The 22,429-nt window shown below is 41.3% G+C and overlaps 1 protein-coding gene across 2 annotated transcripts in view; it reads right to left on the bottom strand.

The window, feature by feature from the left end:
• Positions 1 to 22,429, bottom strand: part of med13a (mediator complex subunit 13a) — a 77,399-nt gene that overhangs the window by 31,467 nt on the left and 23,503 nt on the right. For both annotated transcript variants that reach the window (XM_034112778.1, XM_034112787.1), the window contains 4 exons: positions 7,253 to 7,398; positions 1,371 to 1,571; positions 1,092 to 1,286; positions 813 to 975 (listed from right to left, as the gene is read on the bottom strand). In XM_034112778.1, the coding sequence (XP_033968669.1) occupies positions 813 to 975; positions 1,092 to 1,286; positions 1,371 to 1,571; positions 7,253 to 7,398 (705 nt within the window). The remainder of the gene's footprint in view (positions 1 to 812; positions 976 to 1,091; positions 1,287 to 1,370; positions 1,572 to 7,252; positions 7,399 to 22,429) is intronic.

Below are 22,429 nucleotides of genomic sequence, written 5' to 3'. Positions count from 1 at the left end.
AGCTTTGTGCTGAGGCTGATTTCATTGCTCTGCTTGGAGCGAAAATATTTTGGCTGACAAGCCCAACAGCTAACTCTGGCTGACACTCTGTGCTTGGTCAAGGGGCAACAGAGCCCGGGCTGCTCCCAATGTGTCAGATTCACTGATGGTGAATAACACAGCAGGCCATGTGACTAAACTGCAAACTAGCCCTTACATTAATTATAAGTGTTTATTGTTTTTACTCTATTTTTCTGGTATTTTTACCAGTATGATTAATAAAACATTATGGAAAACTGTGTCAGTGTAGTGTGTAAACTACAGATGTGCAGTCAGAAGCTCATGGAAATGCATATCAACCTTTTCATCAGGCACAAGGGTCAGTGAAAGAAGTTTGACCTGCTCCACGCCAAGGCAAAAAACCTCTAATTTAAAGTGCATTTAGAAAAATTAACCAGGCATTGCTTTAATTGTATTGTTTCAAACTTTCCAAGTGTGCTTAAACAGTGTGCATGACCTCACTCTTCTTTGCTCAGCTTGTTACACTAAGCACTTGTGAGAAAAAAAAAGTACTGTCACGGACTATTTCTTGCTAAATGAGCTGTTAAATATTAAACTTTTTGGCAAAAATGATTGGACCATTGGACAATGCCTTCATCTCTGCACAAAAAAGGATTGTTAACAATAGCTACATGTGTTTATGGTCTGTAAACAAACATGAGGTACAAAAACAACTGTTCTCTGTTAAAGCAGTCTGAGTTTCTGGGTTAGATTTCTCTTTATAGAATTGCTTATCAATCCTTGCTACTTCCAAGAGACAAAATGAGACGTACTTGTTCTGGGCTCGGTTGATATTGCACTCTTGCCAGACGCGCTCCACCACCTGGGTGGATAACCGGCGTGGAATCTTTCCTCCGTGGTGACTTGTTTTGTCCACGCTGAACGCATCAGATGTTGAAGGCATCTTAACCCACTTCTGGGCCGAGTGAGAGTCCACTGGGGAGGGAAGGAGCAAGGTTAAACAGATGTAACGAAAAAAATCATGTAAAAGCAATCGTCATCCTAAGACCTAACTGAGGTCTTAAAAATGTACACTGCGTTTATCGCCCTACCTGTCTGAGCCTCCTCAGGCGATGTGGGAGGGGTGAGGGTTACCAAAGACATGGCGGGCTCTCGCTGGGAAGCAGGCACCTGGTGGCCACCCGGGTAGACGGCAGTGCAGTGGGAGGACCCCACAGGGGCCACAACAGGGATGTCTGACTGGGGAACCAGCACTAAGCATGCTGGGTAAACCATTCGCACACCACCTGCACACAGAAAGGCAGGGTGTTCAGCAACCAGAGCAGTGACACCGACATTTAAAAACACGTCACAGTATCCTCACAACTGACCTACGAGGACCTCTACGGAGGCCAGAGAGTCATCCTCCCAGTCCATGTCTTCCGCCTTATCCTCCGACGACCCCCCCTTGGCGCTGGGGCTGATGGGATAGAACTGGTTCCACTCCTCGATCAGCTTCTGGGTGGGCGGGTCTGACATCTTGAACGACTGGCCCGTCAGGGTCCCGTTCAGGCCGAAAGGACTCAGGATAACTAGTCAGAAAGAAAGGGGTGGGAAGGAGAAGAAAGACAATGTTAGTCAGCGTGAGGACATCTTCCACACTGCCTCACAAGACGAGACATTTTCCTAACCCGATTGAGGGTCACAGAGTGATGAATGCTGTACAGATATAAAGCCTCTTGAGGCAAATTAGCTATATGGACATAAGGGTTTGCTAATAGATTGGCTCTCAGGCTATATAAATACAATGTACCTGACACATCTACCATCCATCTGCTTTCCTTCACCTTGTATCCTTTAACTCCTGTAAGTCTATTTTCCCATTACCCCAGCAAAGGAGGTTATGTTTAGCTTTTGTCTCCTCTTTTACTAACATTTCCTTCTTCATCTCCCTCTGTTCCTTCTTCTATCTTGTCCCTAATTCCTTTCTATCATTAATCATTGTTTGCCCTTTCCATACGTTCTGGCCTTGAAATCATACCATCCCTCATTGCCTCTCTAATTTATACATTTTTTCATCCCATTTTTACACTTGCAACATCTAATTATTTTCTTGATCATCCTTCCCTTCTTCTTTTCCTCCTGTGTGCGTTTCTTTCCGTGTCACTCTGCCATCTCGGGCAGATTCAGCGCTGACCTTTCCAGAGCAGCGCTGGACCCAGCCAGTCCCGGATGACTCGCCAAATACTTACAGAGCAATCCAGACGCCAATTATTGGCAAGCGGTGGCCTCTCAGAGCCCATAACCAGGAGCTTATAAAAAGGCCCCCCTCCTCGGCAAACACACTTGACTGCACAGACATACGAGAGCCACACAGCGAGCTCATCAGTCTGCTTATAGAACAGACCTACATCCATCACAGAATGCAGATACAAGCATGCATAATGCATACATATGAGCACAGAAACCATATCATATCAACTTGAGAGATTATATGAAGACACACACACACAGCGGCTCTGCTTGTTATGCAGACATTCTCTTTCTCTGCATCATACATTTGAATGAGTAAAGGTGTATGAATGGTTCTACCAACAGACTGGCTGTGTGGCTGGGTGAGCATTAGTTAACGTCCCTCTCGGCGCTGCCTTTCCATTGGTCATTACTACACTGGATGGCCTCTGTCCCCAGGTATTGATCCTACAACTGGACCAAGGAACAGCTTCCAGGATGGGCAAATGGCGGAGACAACGGCAAGAAAAGAGTCGCAAGAGGCAGATCTATATTCCTTAAGATTTTCAGGAAATCAAACCACATTTTTGATGCTATTTACAGCCAGCATTATAACCGATACATTCAAGATATGTAAATGTTGTGAAACACCCCTCTATCAGTGTCCAACACAATAAGCAGAAGCTAACAATACATCCTCAATGTTTTCTGTTTACCATGTGAGAGTTCTATTTTGTGCATCTACAATAAATTATAATTTATTCTAATGCATCTCTGTTTTAATTTTTGCAAGGGGGTAATGGAAACAGAAGGCACTGTTAGGCAGCAAACCTCCCAACTACTCTTAACTATGTCCTGCTGTTGTGATGAAATGACTCACACTATGTGCAGCATGAAATTAAATTATAATACACATATTATTGAATGACTTCTACACTGTAAACAGACACACCAGCTGCTCTCCTGATGGACTTCTAAGCTCTTAGACAGTTTGCTTTTGTATAAAACCCAACTTGATAGAAAGATCTAAAAATCGAACACTTCTTGGTATTTTTACGAGAGTGACTGTCAGGTGAAATAAAGTAGTGGAGAAAGAGCACTGTGAAACATTATTTGGCAAAGTTTAGTACTACAAAGACAACCCGGGAACATTTAAAGATTAGAATAAGCTAAAGCATTAAACATGTTGTCTAATCACAATGTCTCCTGGATGCCCCTCAGAAAAACTTCACCTATAGAACACACTACGTCAGCTAAAGCTACCCCGCAGAGGGAAGAACAAAAGGTTGTGTAGCGGTACACAACAACATCCAGTTATGGTCCATCCTATTAACCTTAATTAAATCCAACTCCTATTCCCCTTCATTGCTGCATTTCTTCCTGCACACACACACCGCTAAGACCTGAGGCCAGTTGTGGAAGAGAGATCAAATTCAGCACAATTATGGAAATGGTTTACCGTTTTCCCCATCACCACCCCTCCACGCCCTCCTCTCCATCCCTTCCGCCATCCTCTCTCTCTCTCTCTCTCTCTCTCTCTCTGACTGCGGGCCTATCTCCTGCTCCCTGAAGACATGTCAAATGTGCTCAGATCAGTGTAATGGGCTGAGAGTTCATTACATTCACTCTGCGCCCTTTTATGAGGTCACATCCTGGAGAGGTCTGCCTGCCAGAGCGCTCTGCCGCGCAGTAAACCAAGCTTGGCAGAGGTGAGGGGGAGGAGGAGATGGATGGATGGATGAAGAGAGGTGGGGGGTGGGATCAGCCCTCCCTAGACGCTATGCTTGGTTAGCCAGGAGGAGATTCACTGCGGCGGTGAAAACAGACACCTGCGCATAGACACAGGCCATACTCAGAGACAACACACACACACACACACACAAATCAGTGATTCTCAACATGGGGTGAAGTTATCTTATGGAGTGTTTCAAGTGTGTCTCTTATTAAAATGAGAATTCATATATGAATATATATTTGTTTGGTTATTCTTTGGCCCGTTGAAAAGGGAGATGGAGGGGATGACATGCATATATTTTACCTAACCCCAGTACAAGTAAGCTTAAAGGCGGCTAAATTAATATAATTGTTATGGTTGAATTATAAGATAATGAAGAACAAATAATATTCGAGCAATTCAACTGAAGCCAGGTTATTTCTTAATGGACCAAGAGGAGGTGTGTGTCTGTGGAGTTCCTTGACAAGACATTTTTAAAAGCCACAATGACCGGCATTTATTGACCAATAAAATGAGTCATAGGCAACTATCTAGTAGCTGGTGGCTAGGGAGCAATATGATCATCCCTAATGACTATGAAACCCCATCAACATCCCTATAGCAACCCGTAAGTCCCAATAACCTTTTCATTTATATCCAAGGCACTAGTCTTTAACTAGACGGGACATTATCACCTCCCGTCAGGAGAGCTCTCCACACAGTAAAGGAGGGTTTGTGCACAAATTACTGTGGTGAGTGGAGGAAGAGATCACTGTTATTACTCTGGAGGGGGCGTACAGAGAGGGGAGAGCTCAATAACTTCTATCCAACTGCAGGTGAGAAGAAAAAGAACATTTCCTCATGGGTCATTGGGTATTTTTTTTTGAATGGGTGAATTAGGTAATCATTGTCCGACTTCAAACTCCAATCCAAAGTGCTTTCTTTCCCAGTTTTGAGGGCACCTCTTTTCTATTTGGAACCACTTGGGTTAAAAATGCATTAAAGCTGCAAACATTAGTGGACTCAACAATTAGTTTATTGTCAAATAAATATATTTTAAAATGGATATCTTTGGGTTTTGGAATGACGAAACAAGATATTTAAAGAGATCACAATGAACTTTGACAAACTGGGATGGACCTTCGACAGAATTTCCTAAAATGTAATACCAAACTCTGAAACAAATTAATCGATAATAATGAAGTGTTCGCTGGAGCTCTATGGCATGTTGTTTTAAATCAGGGGGTCAGTTATGTGAAAGTTATGTTTATATCAGCAAAGTTAAGCAGAATAATGCTTGATGCAGATATTCATAACTGATCTGTTTCAAATGCAAGCAGGATGAGTGTGGAATACTCTCATTTTATGCTTATAGTGTTATTGAGAAAACTCAGAAAGGATTTTCTCCTTTCACAAAGTAATAGTATATCATAGTCATTACATTAAAATGTCTCTGTGTGATTGGAAATGCAAGCAAACAATGGTTTTGGGATTACAAAGCGTTTGGCTTAGGGTGGGGTAATGAATTTAGAGCCAATGATGGAATATCATTAGAGCCACACGGTTTATAGCTACTCTACACTACACTATAATTTAACGTGACTACAGGGGCTTTTCTTTTTTTGAACTGGCTGCGAGCCAATCTGTAATGAAGGACAGCCTGACAGAATATACGCATTATGTTGGCAGCAGCAGCACACACGGCTTGCTAATATATTTCATAAAATAAAAAAACACTACACTTGCACTAAGCATTTAACGTTTTCCAGATAATATTCTCAAAGAAATGCTTCTGAAAGCATAATTCCCTTATCTGCTCAAGTGTACTCAACATTAACTCTTTGGAGAAATACACTGGGTGCAGTGCTCAACAGCCTGTTGTTATCTTGAGTTTAATTCTTGAAGATTAACGTGTTAGCAGGTGCTATTTCTTAGATTCTTTGCAAGCAGTTTTTTTTTTGGTTTCCAAAAATTTAAGTAGTTGCAGAACCACCACTACAGTAAGAACATTACCTTCCAATATCTGATTAGCGATAGATATTCTGTTTTATTGTCTTTTCTTGCATTGTGGGGGTCCTCAGAAGACCCTTACTTTGGCACATTTCGTGTATACTCTTTAAAGCAGGGATGTATCCACCTCAACTCTTCATTTTAAAATATTAAAATGATAACTTCATGACTTGAAGAAAAACCCCTGAGACATACTGCATTATTCTTTAGTCATTATTCTATTAAAAGTTTAACATTATAAACTCAGACAGCTGTGAAAATTCTTCCCAATTGATCATTTCAGGTGAGCCACTGTTCGATGAACGTTCATTGATTAGAATGCCAGTTTTTATTGTTCAAAATAAATAAATAAAACATAAATAAACATGAGGTCATTCATCACCAAATGTATTTCTACTAAGCTGCAGTATGTGAAAAATCATCCTCAGCTGACCTTACATTTGAAATGAAATTGCAAAGCAGAAAAATCATGCCAACGTCAGACGGCTTCTTCTGGATTCTGTCAGCTGATCGCAGCTATTTGTTTTGGAATGAGGAACCAAGGCAGTCTTAGAAAGGATTAAAAAGAGCAAGCTTTATGGTGCACTCGTAAGATAGTCTCTGAGCGCCAGAAGGCACTCCCCCACAAAGTAGAAGCTCAGTGGACATATGAAATATACTTTTTCGCCATACTATATAGTAAAATTAAACATTTTGTCTAAATCCTAACATTAGCTATAGCCTACACTTTCTAATTTACCATTATAGGCTTATTGTTGAAGTCAACAGGCCATCATGTCTCATTATAATCATCCATCACATTATTTTCCTCACTGATAGGCAAGAGGCCCTCCAATAATTGTTATATACGTATTGATTTGAACGTTTTATTAACCCGTCCGTTATTTAAATGTATAATAGAACAACCTTCTAATTTAGTGTAGAGCATCAGATTGGATAAACAAACGCACCCCTAGCCGCAGTGTTTATTCCCTCTTTAAAAAAATCCTCCTGTTTATTCCTGTCACTTGAGGGTAATGATTTGCCTCACCATAACTGTGTAACATTCAACATGAGGGTCAAATCAAAGAGATACATTAGAGCACAACAGTTTGTTTGTTTATCCAGTTTCCGATGAGGTTTTTAGGAAAGAGACAAAGGCAAACCTGCCACATAATGACCTCTTATCAGGAGGAGACATTCTGTATTTGTTGCTAACTGGCCCAAATAAAGCTGTGTTTGCTGTCGCCATGTCACACGTTTGATGTTATTGTTTCAACTCTAACCTTCCTCTTGCTGCTCACACACTAACAGCACAGTATTGGACTGGAGACCCACCTTGGAAGGGGCTGGATGCCTGCTGAGCCAGGGTGAGGTGCTCCTCCGTCAGGTGGTAGACGGGCTGGTGCTGGTTGATCTCCACACTGGTGCACACGTTGCTCTCCCCGTGCAAAAAGAAGGTGAAGGCGCAGGATAGGTGCTCACTGTGAGGAGGAAGAAGAGGAGAGAGATGAGTCATTTGAGATCAGGCTGCTTTAATATGCACTTTTGAAAAGTGCTGCGATGCTCAATGATTAACTCCAATACAGAGTGAGGATGAGAAGTGACTGCTGCAGCGAAAAGAGTACAGATCAGAGAGTTTAGTGGTGGGGGTGTGAAACCTACAGACAGAAAATATGATATAAAAGTTTGTTTTACAGTAGGATCTCTCCTATCACTCATTGTCAATGTGAAAGACTCTTGATAGGAAAGATTAAGCCAGAGTATAAAGCCGGGGTGCAAAAGGAGACGCCACCTATAAGCTTTTAATGGTCTGGCCCCTTCTTAAATCATCAATTCTCTACTGTTTTATGTCCCTGTGTGAGCCCTCAACAGCAGGCCTTTTAAATATTACTAAAGTCCCCAAGTTGTTAAACACCTTCCAAGAAATATTAGAAAATAAAAAAATTCACCTTAGCCTTTATCCCGCGTCCGTTCATCCTTATTTTTAATTGTTTATTTATTGTTTAAATATATATATTTCCTTTTTTTGCATTTAAGTATTTTCTCTTATTTCTGTCTTATGTTTACTGAGCTGCTTATCTTTTGTTAACTTTAATTATTTTATTGTATTTGTTCCGTTTCCTTTTTTAACTTCTTGCAATCATATATGTGAACATAAAAAAATAACCATATTAATATTAGTATTCATTATTAATATGTTAGATGACGTAAAGATGCATTTTAAGCCTGTATCAAATTGTTCTGATGGCGGGATAAGTGTGTATTTTAATATTGCTACGGACAATAATGTAACCTCTATATTTTCCGTGTAATGTGAAAGAGCAAATACTTCAATAAACAGCATTTATGGGTGTGGAAATTGAGTTCAGAGACTTAAAACAGCCTGCGTAAAGGTCAGGATGAAAGTAATTCCACACAGCGGGGCTCACAGGTGTTTTGTGTGCGAGTGTGCCTCTGTCCCTCTGGTGCTGTGTGTAAAACAAAGGGGCAAGCCCGGACTAACCCTGGATTTCCAGCCAATACTCTCAGCTACAACAGTACTTTTCTCTCTCGCTCACAACAACGCCTGCCTGTGCCAGTCTGACCTCAACAGCACACAACAAAAGTGACACGTGGAAGAAGAAACGGAAAGCAAGGACACAGCAGATGGAAGGAGAAAGCAAAATGCACACCATTGTCCATCAAACACACCCGCAGACACACACACACACATCACACAAATGCAGAGAGCGCTAGAGAGCAGTGCAAGTGACGGATGACCAAATGAAAGTGGACGCTGTGAATTTGGAAGTGGATTAAAGAGGGTTGCCTCCTCCAAGGATTTGGTTAAGCAAATATCAGTCTTCTCTCTGGCACACCTACTCTGCAGAGGATTAAAGGGAAGGAGAGCGAGGCAAGGAGAGATGGAGAGAGTGCACTTCAATAAGATAATTCCTCCTACGTAGTGAAGAGATGCCCTAAGCCCCCCAGAGCTTGACATTCATCTTACACTTGACTTTTTTCAGTGAAATATGAGGTGTTGCTAGTTAATATGAATGTTCAATCTTCACATTCCACAGCTGGAAGCAAGTAGGTTAATGAGGGTGATGCCGAGAGAGAGGGAGGCTTAGGTACTCGGTGAAAAGTAAGGATAGGTTAAACATGTGTCAAGTCTGGCATGATAGAATACATACATTGAAAGCACTATTGATCGCTGTAATCCTTTCTCCTGGGTGCGTCTATCATTTTTCTAATCCGACTTAGATTAGACTATGCCAACTTCCGCATGATGAAAGCATCAACGCAGCGTAAGAGCATCACTCTTGGGTTTATATCCCAAAAAAGGAGAATTTGATAACAGTCACTTCATAGAGCATTATTTTTCAGAACAGATTGATGAAAATAGCACTTTTTAAATGTGACTGAAGATCACTCAGTTATGCAGAGCTGAGTAAATGTCAATTCATCTTTTAATATGAATTCATCAAAGATTTAAGAAGTTTAACTAGCAAACAATCTATAGCCTAATAGCTTTTTTTATGTTTGTAATAGTCACGTTTTACACTGGTATTTCTAATGCAGTCGTGTATGAGGCGACTACAAGATGGACCCGACTCGACTTTAGCCAGACAACATCATGCAAGGCTCTGCAAGATCCCATTCCTGGTAGATTTTTAAACGGCCCTGATAACTTTCCAGAGTTGCAAAACCCTTAAAACTGATCTGCAGTATTTTTGGCACCCGATAGGCTTTCCAACTCAGGTACAAACCCCCACCAAGCTGTCTCTTTTATTGGTCTGAACGCCCAGCCTGATGTACTGTATTCCACAGAAAAGGAACTCTGGTTCACCCCATCCCTACCAAGTCAACATTAGATATGAATTAGGAAAGGATTGCAACCAATAACTTAACGTAATCCTGCAAAGAAATCTGGCCCCATATTTAACACCAGAAGGTTACGGGTTGGATTAAGTTGTGGAGCAAACTACCGTCTATCAGATGTCTGCCTTCTCTAGACCTGTAGTTGAGTTCTCAGATGAGCCAATCCTCTAAATGTATTACATTTGTGCCGCAAATATTATATCAAGCTTTCATAGTTTGAAGGACATTTAGACGGGAATGAAAAACATTTATGGGCACCTGACAAATATCAGCTGTGAACCAATGTAGTACTGATTGAGGATTTTGTTTAAAATCTTACCATATTAGGTTTACTTTCCAGTCAACAAATAGTCATTTAAGTTTCAGAACACAGGCATTTTAAGAGAAATACATAGTCGAGCAGTGTGAGAATATATTCAGTCTTTAGGCTTCCCTAATACAATAAAAAAAAGCGATAGAAATTTGATGAAAACAAGGTTAAGTACAATTCTGTCACACGTTTAAAAGAAAATATTGCTCAACCTTAAGGAAGTCAGTGTGAATTGTGTATTTTCTGTTAGAAAGACGTGTTGGTGTTATTTAAGGCTCAATTTAAAAGGATGAACCCTTTTTGGTTGGTGAGAATGATGAGATGTCAAGCTATGTCTTACCATTCAAAGAACCTATAAGATGATCAATCAAGCTGTAAAGACGTTGTGGTATTAAGGGAGGGAAAAGGGGCGGAATGGTTGAAAGAACGTCAAGGGAAGGAAAGGAAAAAGCAAGTGAGGCACAGAGGACAACAGAGGGAGACAAACTGTGTTGTTGCATTGTGCAGACATCAACCGAACTGCAGTCTACTGTTCTCCTCTCACACGCAAAGAAAACCTGACACCACACATTCACACAGGGCACTTGGAAGTGTGAGGTGGAACACACACACACACACACACACACACACACACACACGAATTGATTCAAATCTGGTATGATATTGTGTGTGTCAGCTGATTGCTTAACAGATTAGCAGACATGCCAGCTGTTGACATTAAAACTGTCACATGCTAAATGATCACATTACTATCCAGCAGTGATTAGAGGACAACATGTTCTATTTGATAAATTAGCAGTGTAGGGAAATATCACTACACTTGAGTAGGGCTGCACCATTATTCCAAACGGTTTGGAAATCACAATATAGTTTATAGACTAGTGCATGTTCAGTTTACAGTAAACACAACATTTGTGGAGACAAATTATGTAAAAATATCATTATAAATGAAGTATTGTGGTGCTGCTTACAAGAGTATTCTACAGGGTTATTACACTTTGTTTGGCACAGATCCTCATTTCAATATATTCTTTCAAAGATAATGTGAATATTGTCTCAAGAACGATCATTCCTTCTGATATCGGGAAGCATATCTCAATTGCGATGTGAGTTAAAATGATTAGAATTAGACATTTGTTCTAAAGTGTGCAGCCCTGACCTTGATTATCACAATATCAAGTTGTGTGACACTTTATCAATTCAAATCTGTTTACAATTTGTATTTACTTTACTTGTATATGCTTAAAACTTCTGTAAACCCTTTTTAATGTATTTATTGTTTCATTCTTTGCTGTTATAGGCAAATGTTTATTTGGATTGGAGAACAAAGTTTGCTACAATGTTGGATGTAACATAGCCCACTGCTCTGATTGCATAGCCAAAAAAATGTATGCATATGGTGATGTGTTCTTATACTTTGACAGTTTCCCTAAAGTTAGATCTAATAACGCCTTGCTTACAGAATCTCAATACATTGCAATGAATTGAAAGCAATCCTGAAGCATGATATGACTCAGACAGCCCTAATGAAAATCTCTTAAAAGTATCTCAATGCACTACAATGGTTTCAAAATCACAGATTACTTGTATTAACGTCAACATGTTCAGTTGAAGCATAGAAAAAGGGTTGTAAATGTAGTATTTCATATTTCCACATAGAGATGATCCTTTATGCCAGTCATTAATAAACTATTTACCAACTGAGCATTTAGATACACTATGTTGCAGAGTGGTTGCCAACAGAGTGGTGGTTCAAATGTCAACAGGTGTCACTGTTTGGCCACAGTAAGCGATGAAACATCAAACAAACAACAACAGCACATGACACGTTTCCTCACCACTGCACCTCTCACTGACGCACAAAGGGAGGAGGATTAAGAGAAGCCTGTGCTGTGACTAACTGCAGCACGAGTCTGTTGATCGGTCTGCACACCGCCCTGTTCTCTGGCCCGTCCACATGGGACAAACACGCAGCATTGTGCCAAACTCAATTCTTCTGCAAACATCCACGGCCTGCTGGTGAGGCAAACACAAGAACACACACACACCACAGCCAGTGGCACACACACACAAACAGGCAAACAACAGCTGCTAAGTGAGGTGGGAAAGTGTGTGTGAGGTAGCAGATTAGGTGAGCACGCAATGTGTAGGCACGGGGGAACAAAACACTGATTAAGCATTTTTTCCTCAGCCTCTTGCAGTATGCGATATAAGGACACATTTCCTCTTATTTTTAAAAAGGCATCCACAGCTTTTCAGCACTTATTGATGTCAAGGATTCACTAATGTTCTTTTATGTTCTCTTATCTCTCTGGTAGGAACAAATCCCAAGTATTAAAGAGCACTCATACAATGAAGCCTTTTGGAGCTTATGAGATAAGGATGAAATGAGAGAACATCTTGTTTTGACCAACAAATGATGCATTAATGGGTTTTTGCTTTAATGTTTATGCTGGTAAACAAGTAGCTTTTTAAAATTATTTTATATATTACTTTAAACACTGGGTAGCGTGAGAATTTCCCCCTCGGTAGCCACACGCCCTTATTTATAGAAGAATATCTGGAATTATTTATTACATGTATTGTTGACTGAATCTGCAAAATAACTAGTAATTAAAGCCGTTAGATAAATGTAGCAGCAAACACCAAACATTAAAGCAACGTTAGAACATAAATAGTAGAGTCCCAGTATCTTTCTGTCCACTAAACTTTCAATGCTTCTGCAAGATAATATTTAAATGAAGCTTCAGTCAGCACTCAGTCTTGGCCAAATGCAGTGACATTATTTAAAATGGTCAGGAGCATCCCTTTAACTTTCCCTGTCTGCCTTAACCCCAAATTAAATCATGATGAAATTAACATTTCATTTGAAAACTATTTTCTACTTTGCCTAAGGGTCTCCAGGAACCCTGTGAGGGAGCCCACGGGGGCCCTTCTCCAGGACACATTGTGTCTGGTAAAGTATGTCAAACCTGCCTCAAGACTCAGGTTCTCTGGGAATTTAGAATGTCATCTCCCCTGCGGCGAGAAAGTGCTTGCTCTTAGGCGAAAAACCCAAGGCCAGTGTTGAGCGCCACAGAAAACTGTGCCAATAAAACACCAACTGTCAGCAGCTCAATGCATGGGACGCAGACATTCCTCTTTAAATAGAATAAATGTTCCTCATCTCGTCTAAGTTGCATCCAATAGCCTTCAAAAGAACCAGTTATCATAAGGAGGTGTGTGGGATCACATGCTGTTCTTCCTCTCAGTCAAGAGAACATGAAGGAGGGAGGGTTACGGTTGTAGCCTGACAAAAAGCCACAAGATCTTTTAATCATCTTCTCTCTCGCCGTCTCCACCTTTCCTCCCACTCCCCTCTCGTCTGCTCTTCATCTATTAACTGGCAAACAGAGTGAGCTGCTCTGTGATCTGCTCTCCTTTTTTCCTCTCTTCGGCGGCACACACTCAGCGTACGCTCGCCCGCACGCACGCCACCGTGATCGTCCACAGAGGGCACTCCCTGCTCCGCCTCTCCCATGCAAATGGCCGGTGGCCTTTGGCTCGGCGAGGAGACAATAAGGTAATCCGGTGGAGGATTTGGAGCGGGGCCCACATACAAAGGAGAGTAGGTTGGCATATTTGCCTTCAGCTGGCATGCCATGGAAATGAGGTGCCAAAGGCCAGCAGGGGCCTGTGTGGCGGCGGGGACTGACGGAGCGAGCGGCGTGGGACTGACACCCTTCATCAGTGTCACATGGAGCCTCAGCCTTTAAAATCATCCCAAAGTACTGAGATAACACTTGTTTACAGAAAATGATGTGCATTACAGCTTGTTTATTGCCTTCATACAGAAGACGACTTTTCATATTTATCTGTGAGCTTATTTTCAATGTACTGCAACATGTGACCAGCACCCCCAACATGTAGACAGCTTTTTAGTTTCCTCACATTTTTCCACTATTTATCCTCAAATTCTAACACAATTTGTTATTATGATATGATGTGCTGATAATAGAGAGTATAGCAAAGTGTCAAATAAATGCCCATCCCCTTCTGAATTTGAGATGCCTTATTTAAACTGGTTGGTTCGAAAAACTAAACGTTTGCAGATAAGAACAGATAAAAGCCGTGAATAATCCCAATAGAAGAGCAGGAACTAAAGAATGTTTTACTTTTGATAAATGAGAGGAACAATTGATCAATTATTTGTATGTTGATTTATGCATTTCTGTAGAATGTTTGTATGAATGCTGTGATTTTTAAGATTTTTACTTTAGAATTACTGTCAGATTTTTTTTTTTTTTCAGTTAGGAGTTTGTTAGGACTTTTTGCTACTTTAAAATCAACATAATGGTTGAATATGAAAGGAGATATACAGAGTGAGAGAGACGGAGAGATATCAGTTGGTAATTAAATATTGTATACAAGATATACTTATACATTTCAGAAGTAAACGTTGTGAACTTGTGGCTGAGTTTAATGTGTAGCTATCCAAAATAGGGGTGTCCCAATATCATATTATCAGTATCATAATTCCAGCATGTCTTTTCTGATATACAATCAATATTTGCCAAACAGTGGACAGCTGTAATGATAAACATAAACAGGAGTGTCCTTTCTGAATAGAACAATGAGTCAGGGAACATCTCATTATCTGATGTGAGTTATGTGCACTGAGGCCTGCCAGCAGATACATGTGGAGCTTGTTGTTACAGCAAATGGCAGCAAAAGCAGTTGAACAACAACATCCCGACTCATTCAGCTACTGTCCGAGCTGCGATATATCAGTGTGATATTCCTGCCAAATTGTTATGCATTAGTGGCATTTTACTGAGTTTGTATTTCTCCTGTCAACTTTGTTTCCTTGCTTTACAATACATTCTTTGTTTTATTCACATGACTTTGTCAAGGGTTTGCTGTCTTGTTTGTGTGCTTCAAGGTGAATGTTTTTTACAAGCCTCTAGGGGATTGTCAACCAGTCATTCCTGACAATCACAGTATTTTTTTTTTTACTGCTGTTTTTAATTCATCTTCTGGCAAAAGAAAAATCTGATTGTGTCTTGACTGTGAACGATGACAGAACTGACCATGAGCTGCAGGAGACGAGTCATGACTTTCTTTAAATGCATCGGATAAACGCATACTCACAAAGGAAATGTGAAACTTGATTTAAGGTGAATCAAAAGTGAAACGGAAACCACGGCGCCTGAGGTGAAAAGGGCGGTGCGTGGAATAAGATATGGAGATAGAGAGTATAGAAAAGGGAAAGAGGCTGAAACATTCCTCGGATGTTTGTTGGGCTCGGCTGGCAGCGCTCTAAGAACCGAGCTTCCGTTTAGCTGCAGTACACTTCCTCAGCACAACAACAACAACAACAACAGCAAGTGTCCCTACAGCTGGGGAGTCAGCCCTCTATCTCTGACCAGTCTGCATCAGTGCACAGTCACCTCTGCTCTGTGGAGCCGTGGATATCTGCCATCTGCAGCAGCTTGTTCTTACCATCCGGAGCATGTCAACATGTTTTCACAGCTCGTGCTGCTGCACTGACCGGACATGCTGGCATGGTCACAGTTTATGGCACCATATTACCAAACAATGTTACTGGAATTAAAGCTTTAAACGACAATCAGACACCATGAAACAGGGACGAATGTGTTGACTAAAGAGAAGAAACCAGGGTTAGTTATCAAAACCTTTTCTGTAGCAGTGGTACTAGAGAGTTTGCATAATTGTTTAAATCGTAAAAATTATAGATACACAAAATGTGAGAGGCTGAAAGGCGTATTATTTGGCATTTTTTAAATAAATGAGATAATGAATTGAATATTTTTTTATTTATTACTTTTTTTATTATTATTATGTTTCTGTTGTTGGACAAATCTTTGGAGTTCTGGCAAAAATCCTCTCCAGACATTTAAGTATTCATCTTGATTTATTTAGACAGTTTCGCCTAATTCTATTGTTGTTATTTTATTATAAACGGTTACTCACATTCTTTCCTTTTGTTTATTTATCCTTGTTTGAACTCTAGCCTGATCTATCCTGTTTCATTCTCATTGCTGTTGCTGCTGAATCTTCCTACGAGAATCAATAAAGGTTTATCTCATCGTATCTTATTATTGCTGAAAAAATAAATGAAAAAAAGGCAATTTAATACAAATTACAAAATTAAGTAATACAAATAATGAGTTACTTAAGTAATGAGCTGGAATTGTGTGAGTGTTGCCGAGTGAAAGAAAGGACAAATAAGCGTGGAGATGAAAAAAGAATAAGGTGGTAAACAGCAGTGAATTAGAGGACGCATTTCCAGGGTGATATAATCTCCCCTACTGTCTCGCCACCTTACCACTGGGAAACAACAGCACTGTCTGCTGCCAGAGAACACAAGCACACACAAACAAACACATAAACACACAGAGCCCTGCGAGACACACCGGCTGCGGCTTTATCACACAGCTCACACACAGGAGACTAGGTGCTAGAGAAAACACTGAAGTGAAACTCTTAAGGCCAGCTCACTCACTTATACCCCTTTCACACCGGCGCTTTTCCAGCTCCTGCTGGGAGCCTGAGCCTGAAAAGCGCCGGTTTTTCCTGTTCACACCACAGCGGCGGCGCGTCATAGCTCCGGAATGCGGTTCACTTCCAGCTCCAAAAAATTGTCGGTCCAGAGGCAAGAGCTTCGGAGCTATGACGCGGCGTCGCTTACGTCTCTTACGTCGAGGCGTGCAGGAAACCTTACTTTGACCATCCGTTCGCTGTTATTGATCATTGTGGAGATACATGGGCTGTACAGGTTGTCATGTCCGACTATCACAAGTAGAATCATAATGAAAAATACGCCGGTAAAATGTGCCTATAGAAAACGGCTTAGCAAGTAGTCAGTTTAGCTTCGGTTGCTATGCTAACATCACCCATGTTATACCAGAGAAACTTTCATAACAGCGTTGTGATGCCAAACAGCGTCAATTCAGACTGACACACATTCACTTAAGGGGAACTGGGGATATGTATCAGCTGCTTGTGTGACAGTCAGACAGTGAATACTTTAGAGCCGTGTGAGCTAACCCGGAGCTAACGGGACAATAAACTCCCGTGGAAGTGCAGCCACTGCAGCGGTCGGTAAATGCCGCTGAAACACATTAATAAACAATGAACCACGGCACTCTGGAGAAAAGTATAAGGTTGGAGAAGTCGTTATTTAATTTAATCTGGCTTCGTATGATTAAAAGCAACACGACCCGATGCAGTCCCCGGCCCGTTGTTGTTGTGGGAGAAAATCAGCGACGTAAACTGTGACGTCATGACGCAGCAGCGGCAGCTCTGGGCAGTGTGAACAGAGCGGGAGCTGAAAAGGGAAACGGGAGCTGAACCAGAAAAGCTCTCGCGAGGAGCTAGAAAGTGAAAAGCGCCGGTGTGAAAGCCGCATTACACACACACACACACACACACACACACACACACACACACACACACTATTACTTTGAATTGATTTGCCTCTGCCACAAATGGAGTGGGGGTGAGCCTCTTTATATATGTCAGATTAAACTTGGAAGGGAGAGCGAAATGGAAAGAGCTAGAACGACAGGAGCATAAAAAGGAGGAGAAATCCGATCCACTGCAGGTCTATCACACACACAGATACAGCTGGAGCCAGCTAAAGATAACACACACCCCAGGGTTCCTCTAATACACCTTGCTTTAAGGCAACTGTTTCAATCAGCCAGATACCTTTGCTTTTCTGAGAAAAGGTAATTGTGCTCATTACCGTATTCACGTAATTACTTTGTGATTGTAATGCCACATCTATTGGTTCTTTTCAAAAAGCACTTTATATATTACTGCAGTGTCATATGTATTTAACGGCAAGGTGCACTGTATTCAAATCAACATCTGAGCAGTCTGTAATCCACAAATAATTTAACAAATACAAAAATGCCATTATTCAGCCTTTCAAACATGGATAGTTCTGCTTTTCTCTGTTTTACCTGACATTAATTTAAGTATTATTAAGTGACTGTTTTTTTGGACTGACTTTACTAAACTTGAATGAATATTTTAAATGTTTTATGACATTATGATTAACTATGAAAATATTCAGCAGATTAATCAATAAGAATAATTATAGTCTGTTGCAGCACTATATGACATAATAGCGAACAACCTATGTGGAATAAAGCTTTCCGTAGCCCTGTCTGAGAAAAACTAGACAATGGGAATATGTAAAAGAGATTGAATTTGAAGCAATGCTCACATTGAGTCATTAGGTCACCATGCCCTTAGTAATGAGTTGTGCAGTTGTGATAAAGGTTCATTACCCGGAGCCATGGCCAATTAGACAGCCTCATCCTGGATTAAAGCGGGGCGTCCGCAGTAAAACCACAAAGGACAGACGTGCTTCTGTCCGGTTTCATTCAATTGAGCTGAAACGCTTTCTGAGAATCATGTTAAACTGTAGTTGCTGTGGTTTGACCACCAGCTGCGACACAGAAATGGAACTGAAGGCCAAAACCAAACGTGTGAACGAATCCCAGAGACACAAAGAAAGGTTAAACGGTTCTTTTGAACAAATTAATTAACTTGAAGAGTATCAGAATAAATGCTGGTGACTCTCTTACACTTCAATCAAGCTCAAGGTGCATGTGAACATGTACTTTATAATTAGAATGACTAAAAATGACCAATAATTAATTTGCTTTACTCTGACACTCAAAAGTAAAGAGTACGGCACATTAAGAGATAATATGTTCCCTTTCCAACAGTATTAGCATTAGCTCCAGTGGATAAAACTTTGTCATTTTTCCCCAAGATAAACAGTAATGTGTGTTGACTTCAGTATAATCCGAGAAAAGGCGACTAATCAAAGTGTGTTCTGCTCTTGGTGGAGAAATAAGTTGTTCATATGCTCTAAGTGTAGCAGTAGAAGTTTGCTTATTGATACAAAATCAGTTGAATTTTTTCAATTTCAAATAATACTGGGTTATACAAGTGATGTGACAACAGATTTATAGGCAAATGGTGTTTACATCATACCAAAAACTAGTTTTAATAATAAAACTGACCTCAACTCAGCTGATAAGTTTAAAAAAACAAAATACGACCCAGGCTAGATGTTGAAATGCTTTCTACCCCACTCCACTTAAAACAAACGTCTTAGATGTTCCTTCAAATTACACAAACATTTTTCTGGCGATGGCATTAATCTCAATCCACTTTTATAAACACTGAAAATGAATCTCATCAATTTCAGGATTATGTATTCTGCGTCTTTCTGTTAAATTGCATTACAGTGAGTTTCAACTGAATCATAACTTTGGCCAGCGTAGCACACACATCTGTTTAGCGTTACTTTATGTCAAGGTTTCTCTGGAGTGTGCTATAGCCTGTGGTGAGCTTCCTGTAAACACAATGCAGCCACCGTGTAGTCTACAGCGCTGAGGTGAAAGGTCCAACACCATATTAGGGATTAGCTGTAAACGTGGCCATCTGCCTGAACCTCTGGATTAAAGACAGAAGCATAGCAATCACAGTTACTTAGAAAAGGACTGAGAGGGAGGGCTGACAGATTAACTATGACGACTTCTTCAGACCTTCCCTTGGCCCCAACGCTGACGTAGCCTCCGGTCACACAGGGAGAGGGGAGGAATGGGAGGAATGCAGGCTACAGTGGGTGTGGGGAGAAGGGGGGGGGGAGCAGGGGAAACGTAAGGACACAGGATTCTCTCTTTGAACACTGAGATGTGTCCCTGCTGCCACCCTTGAATTGCTGCTGACAGAGTTTGGGTTTCCTCAGTGCCACAACACACAAAAAGACAGCTCACTTTAGAAATGAGAGATAAACGCTTTGTTCTTTAAGGGCTTCTGGCCGGCATTAAAAGAAGAGAAAAGGCTGGAATTAAGGAGCGGAATATTGGTGGGAAAACATTCTAATAAATTGCTATGAGCTTTCAGATAATTTGGTTTTTACACAGTATTTTGAAGAGTGTAATGTCACATTGGCTACAGTACATCATAGGCAGCCTGGGAGCTGCTACAGCAGAGGCCCCGTCTCCCCGCTGTTTCAACCTGTCCTCGGGACCACAAGGAGGAATCTGTCAACAGACCTCAGTGTCCATGAGGATCTATAAGGTTGCAGGAGTTCTGCCAGGTCAGGTGACATTTTGAATTATTTTAATACATAATAAGCTTGAATTATCACTGATAAAAAGGTATAGAGAGAAACGAAGAACACTCTCAGCAACCTGCCCTTTAGTTTTTCCGTCCACACACCAGGCAGGTTATTATGTTTGACCGTAGAGACAGCGGAGACCACTAAAGCCAACGTTTTTTAAAGTCTGGAACATTTCTCCCGGGAAAGTGTTGAGAAGAACGTGTGATTTTTTATCCTGCAAGCACTCCCTTCACCGGGAGGAAATCCCACAGCATGCACTCCTTTTGCGGCAGTGGCACAGCTGCACCTCACAGAGAGGAGAGGAGAGGAGAGGAGAGGTAGATCGCCTTCAGTGGTCTGATCTAAATGACAGATTTTTTCCAATAATTCAGTCAATGACGGAAGATATTTGGTTAGATTAAGTATATTGGCTGATCTCTCTTTAAGGAAACTGAAGCGAAAAGGCTTTGCTTTAAATTGTGAAGTGATGTAATGGGAAATGGACCATTAATAATGTATAATTGCGCAGTAATTAAGGAAATGACCCATACCAATGAAAAACACTGGTATTTTCCTTTAAGAGCCATATTTATCTTCGGGACAGGATCTCTCCAGCAACATGATATATCCGGAGCGCCGGGTCACATGGTTCCTCACCCCGCTCTCCCTGGGGTTTCTGCAGCTAGAGACACTGATGAAGTATGGGGAAGACCAAGGGGTGGGGGGGGTACTTAAGACGGGCGCTGAGTCTTTCTGCACATCCATCAGCAGTATTAGTCTGCGTGCACACTACATGTTATCCATGCACATTTCTCTGGCTGCATTTCTTGAGCTGATATCTCCATTGTGTGCCAAGTCACCGCCTGCCCTCTGTGTGCACCGGCTCACATGTACATTGTTGACAAGCATGTTTGTGTGGCCGTCTCCCTGTGTGTTTCGTGTTGTGCTGGGAGCAGGGAGGGGATAAATTTAGCGCTTTAGCCCCAGACTGGAGGCAGTGGCCCTTTATCCTGCACTGTCCTACTTAACAGAGTGCTGCTCTGTGCTTCTGTCTGCAACAGAGCACCAGCACTCACACATTCACATCCCAACGTTGGGCTAGAACAATAGAAGAACACAGTCACGCAGAAAAATGCAGACAGTTGCATGTGTTTATTATGCAGGCATATTTGTTATTGTGTAACTGTGGTTTGCATTTATTCATCATCGTTTGCTCTTGTTATATTAGATGCTGCACACTGGCCTCATTTCATAACAGCTTGATTAGTTAATGATGGAGTAGTAATCTAACACTCTTGATTACAGCGCAGTTGGACTACATTGTAGGGTCTTTTATACGCAGCACAAATCAAGGGGATACAAATACATTACACCTTGATCAAATTGAAAAAACATCAAAAGCAGGCGTGATTTAATATTGCTCTGAATGTAGTAATGCGGCCAATTAGGAGCAAGTCAACATGTTGGTCTGCCTTGAACTGACCAATAGAGCACGAGCATCCCGCTTCACCTTGGAAACACACAATCCCATGGTGCATTTCCCTGCTGCCATGACAACCAAGAGGAGCTCTCCCTTGCTTGTTCCCTCGCCCCCTCCCTCTCTCCCTCCTTCCCTTGTGTTCTCTCCCTCTTCTCTCTGAAGCCAGTCTACCTAGCAGCACAAGGTTCACCGAAACAACTTGGAGCCGCATGTACTCCAAACAAAGAGAACTGCTGTCAGCTGTATCAACACACACTGCTGCCTTCGCATTGAAAACAAAGGCTTATCAATGCACACTGATTTCATAATTAACATATATTAAAGAGTTCAAATGCTCTGAATTATTCTTCTTTTCTTGACATTTTGTTGCCTTTTAGACTCAAAAATGGGAAAACATATGGCCAATACCTGAATTAGCTCATTGATGTCTAAATAGGAGCAACTTGAGGCACTATTAGAGGTTATTATTATCAAGGATCTGGAGGTTTGCTTCATTCTGCTAACCACACACACATCAGGGCGAATTGAGGAAGGAGGAGAGAGGGAGAGAGAGATGATGTAAGCATTTTAACACAGGCGGAGGTTATGAACACTGTCAGCTGGCCACATCCTCCACCAGCTGGAGACTCTGGATGCTGCACAGCAGTCGTCTGATCGTCTGATCATCCGAGGGGCAGCAAGGGTTTCCCACAAGCACATTTGATCTTAGCGGCCCACACAAAAAGATAT

The sequence above is a fragment of the Trematomus bernacchii genome, unplaced genomic scaffold (genome assembly GCF_902827165.1).
Source record: "Trematomus bernacchii unplaced genomic scaffold, fTreBer1.1, whole genome shotgun sequence".
NCBI classification, from domain to species: Eukaryota; Metazoa; Chordata; class Actinopteri; order Perciformes; family Nototheniidae; genus Trematomus; species Trematomus bernacchii.
Note: the sequence above shows the minus strand (reverse complement) of the source record. Positions and strands in the feature narration are given on the sequence as shown.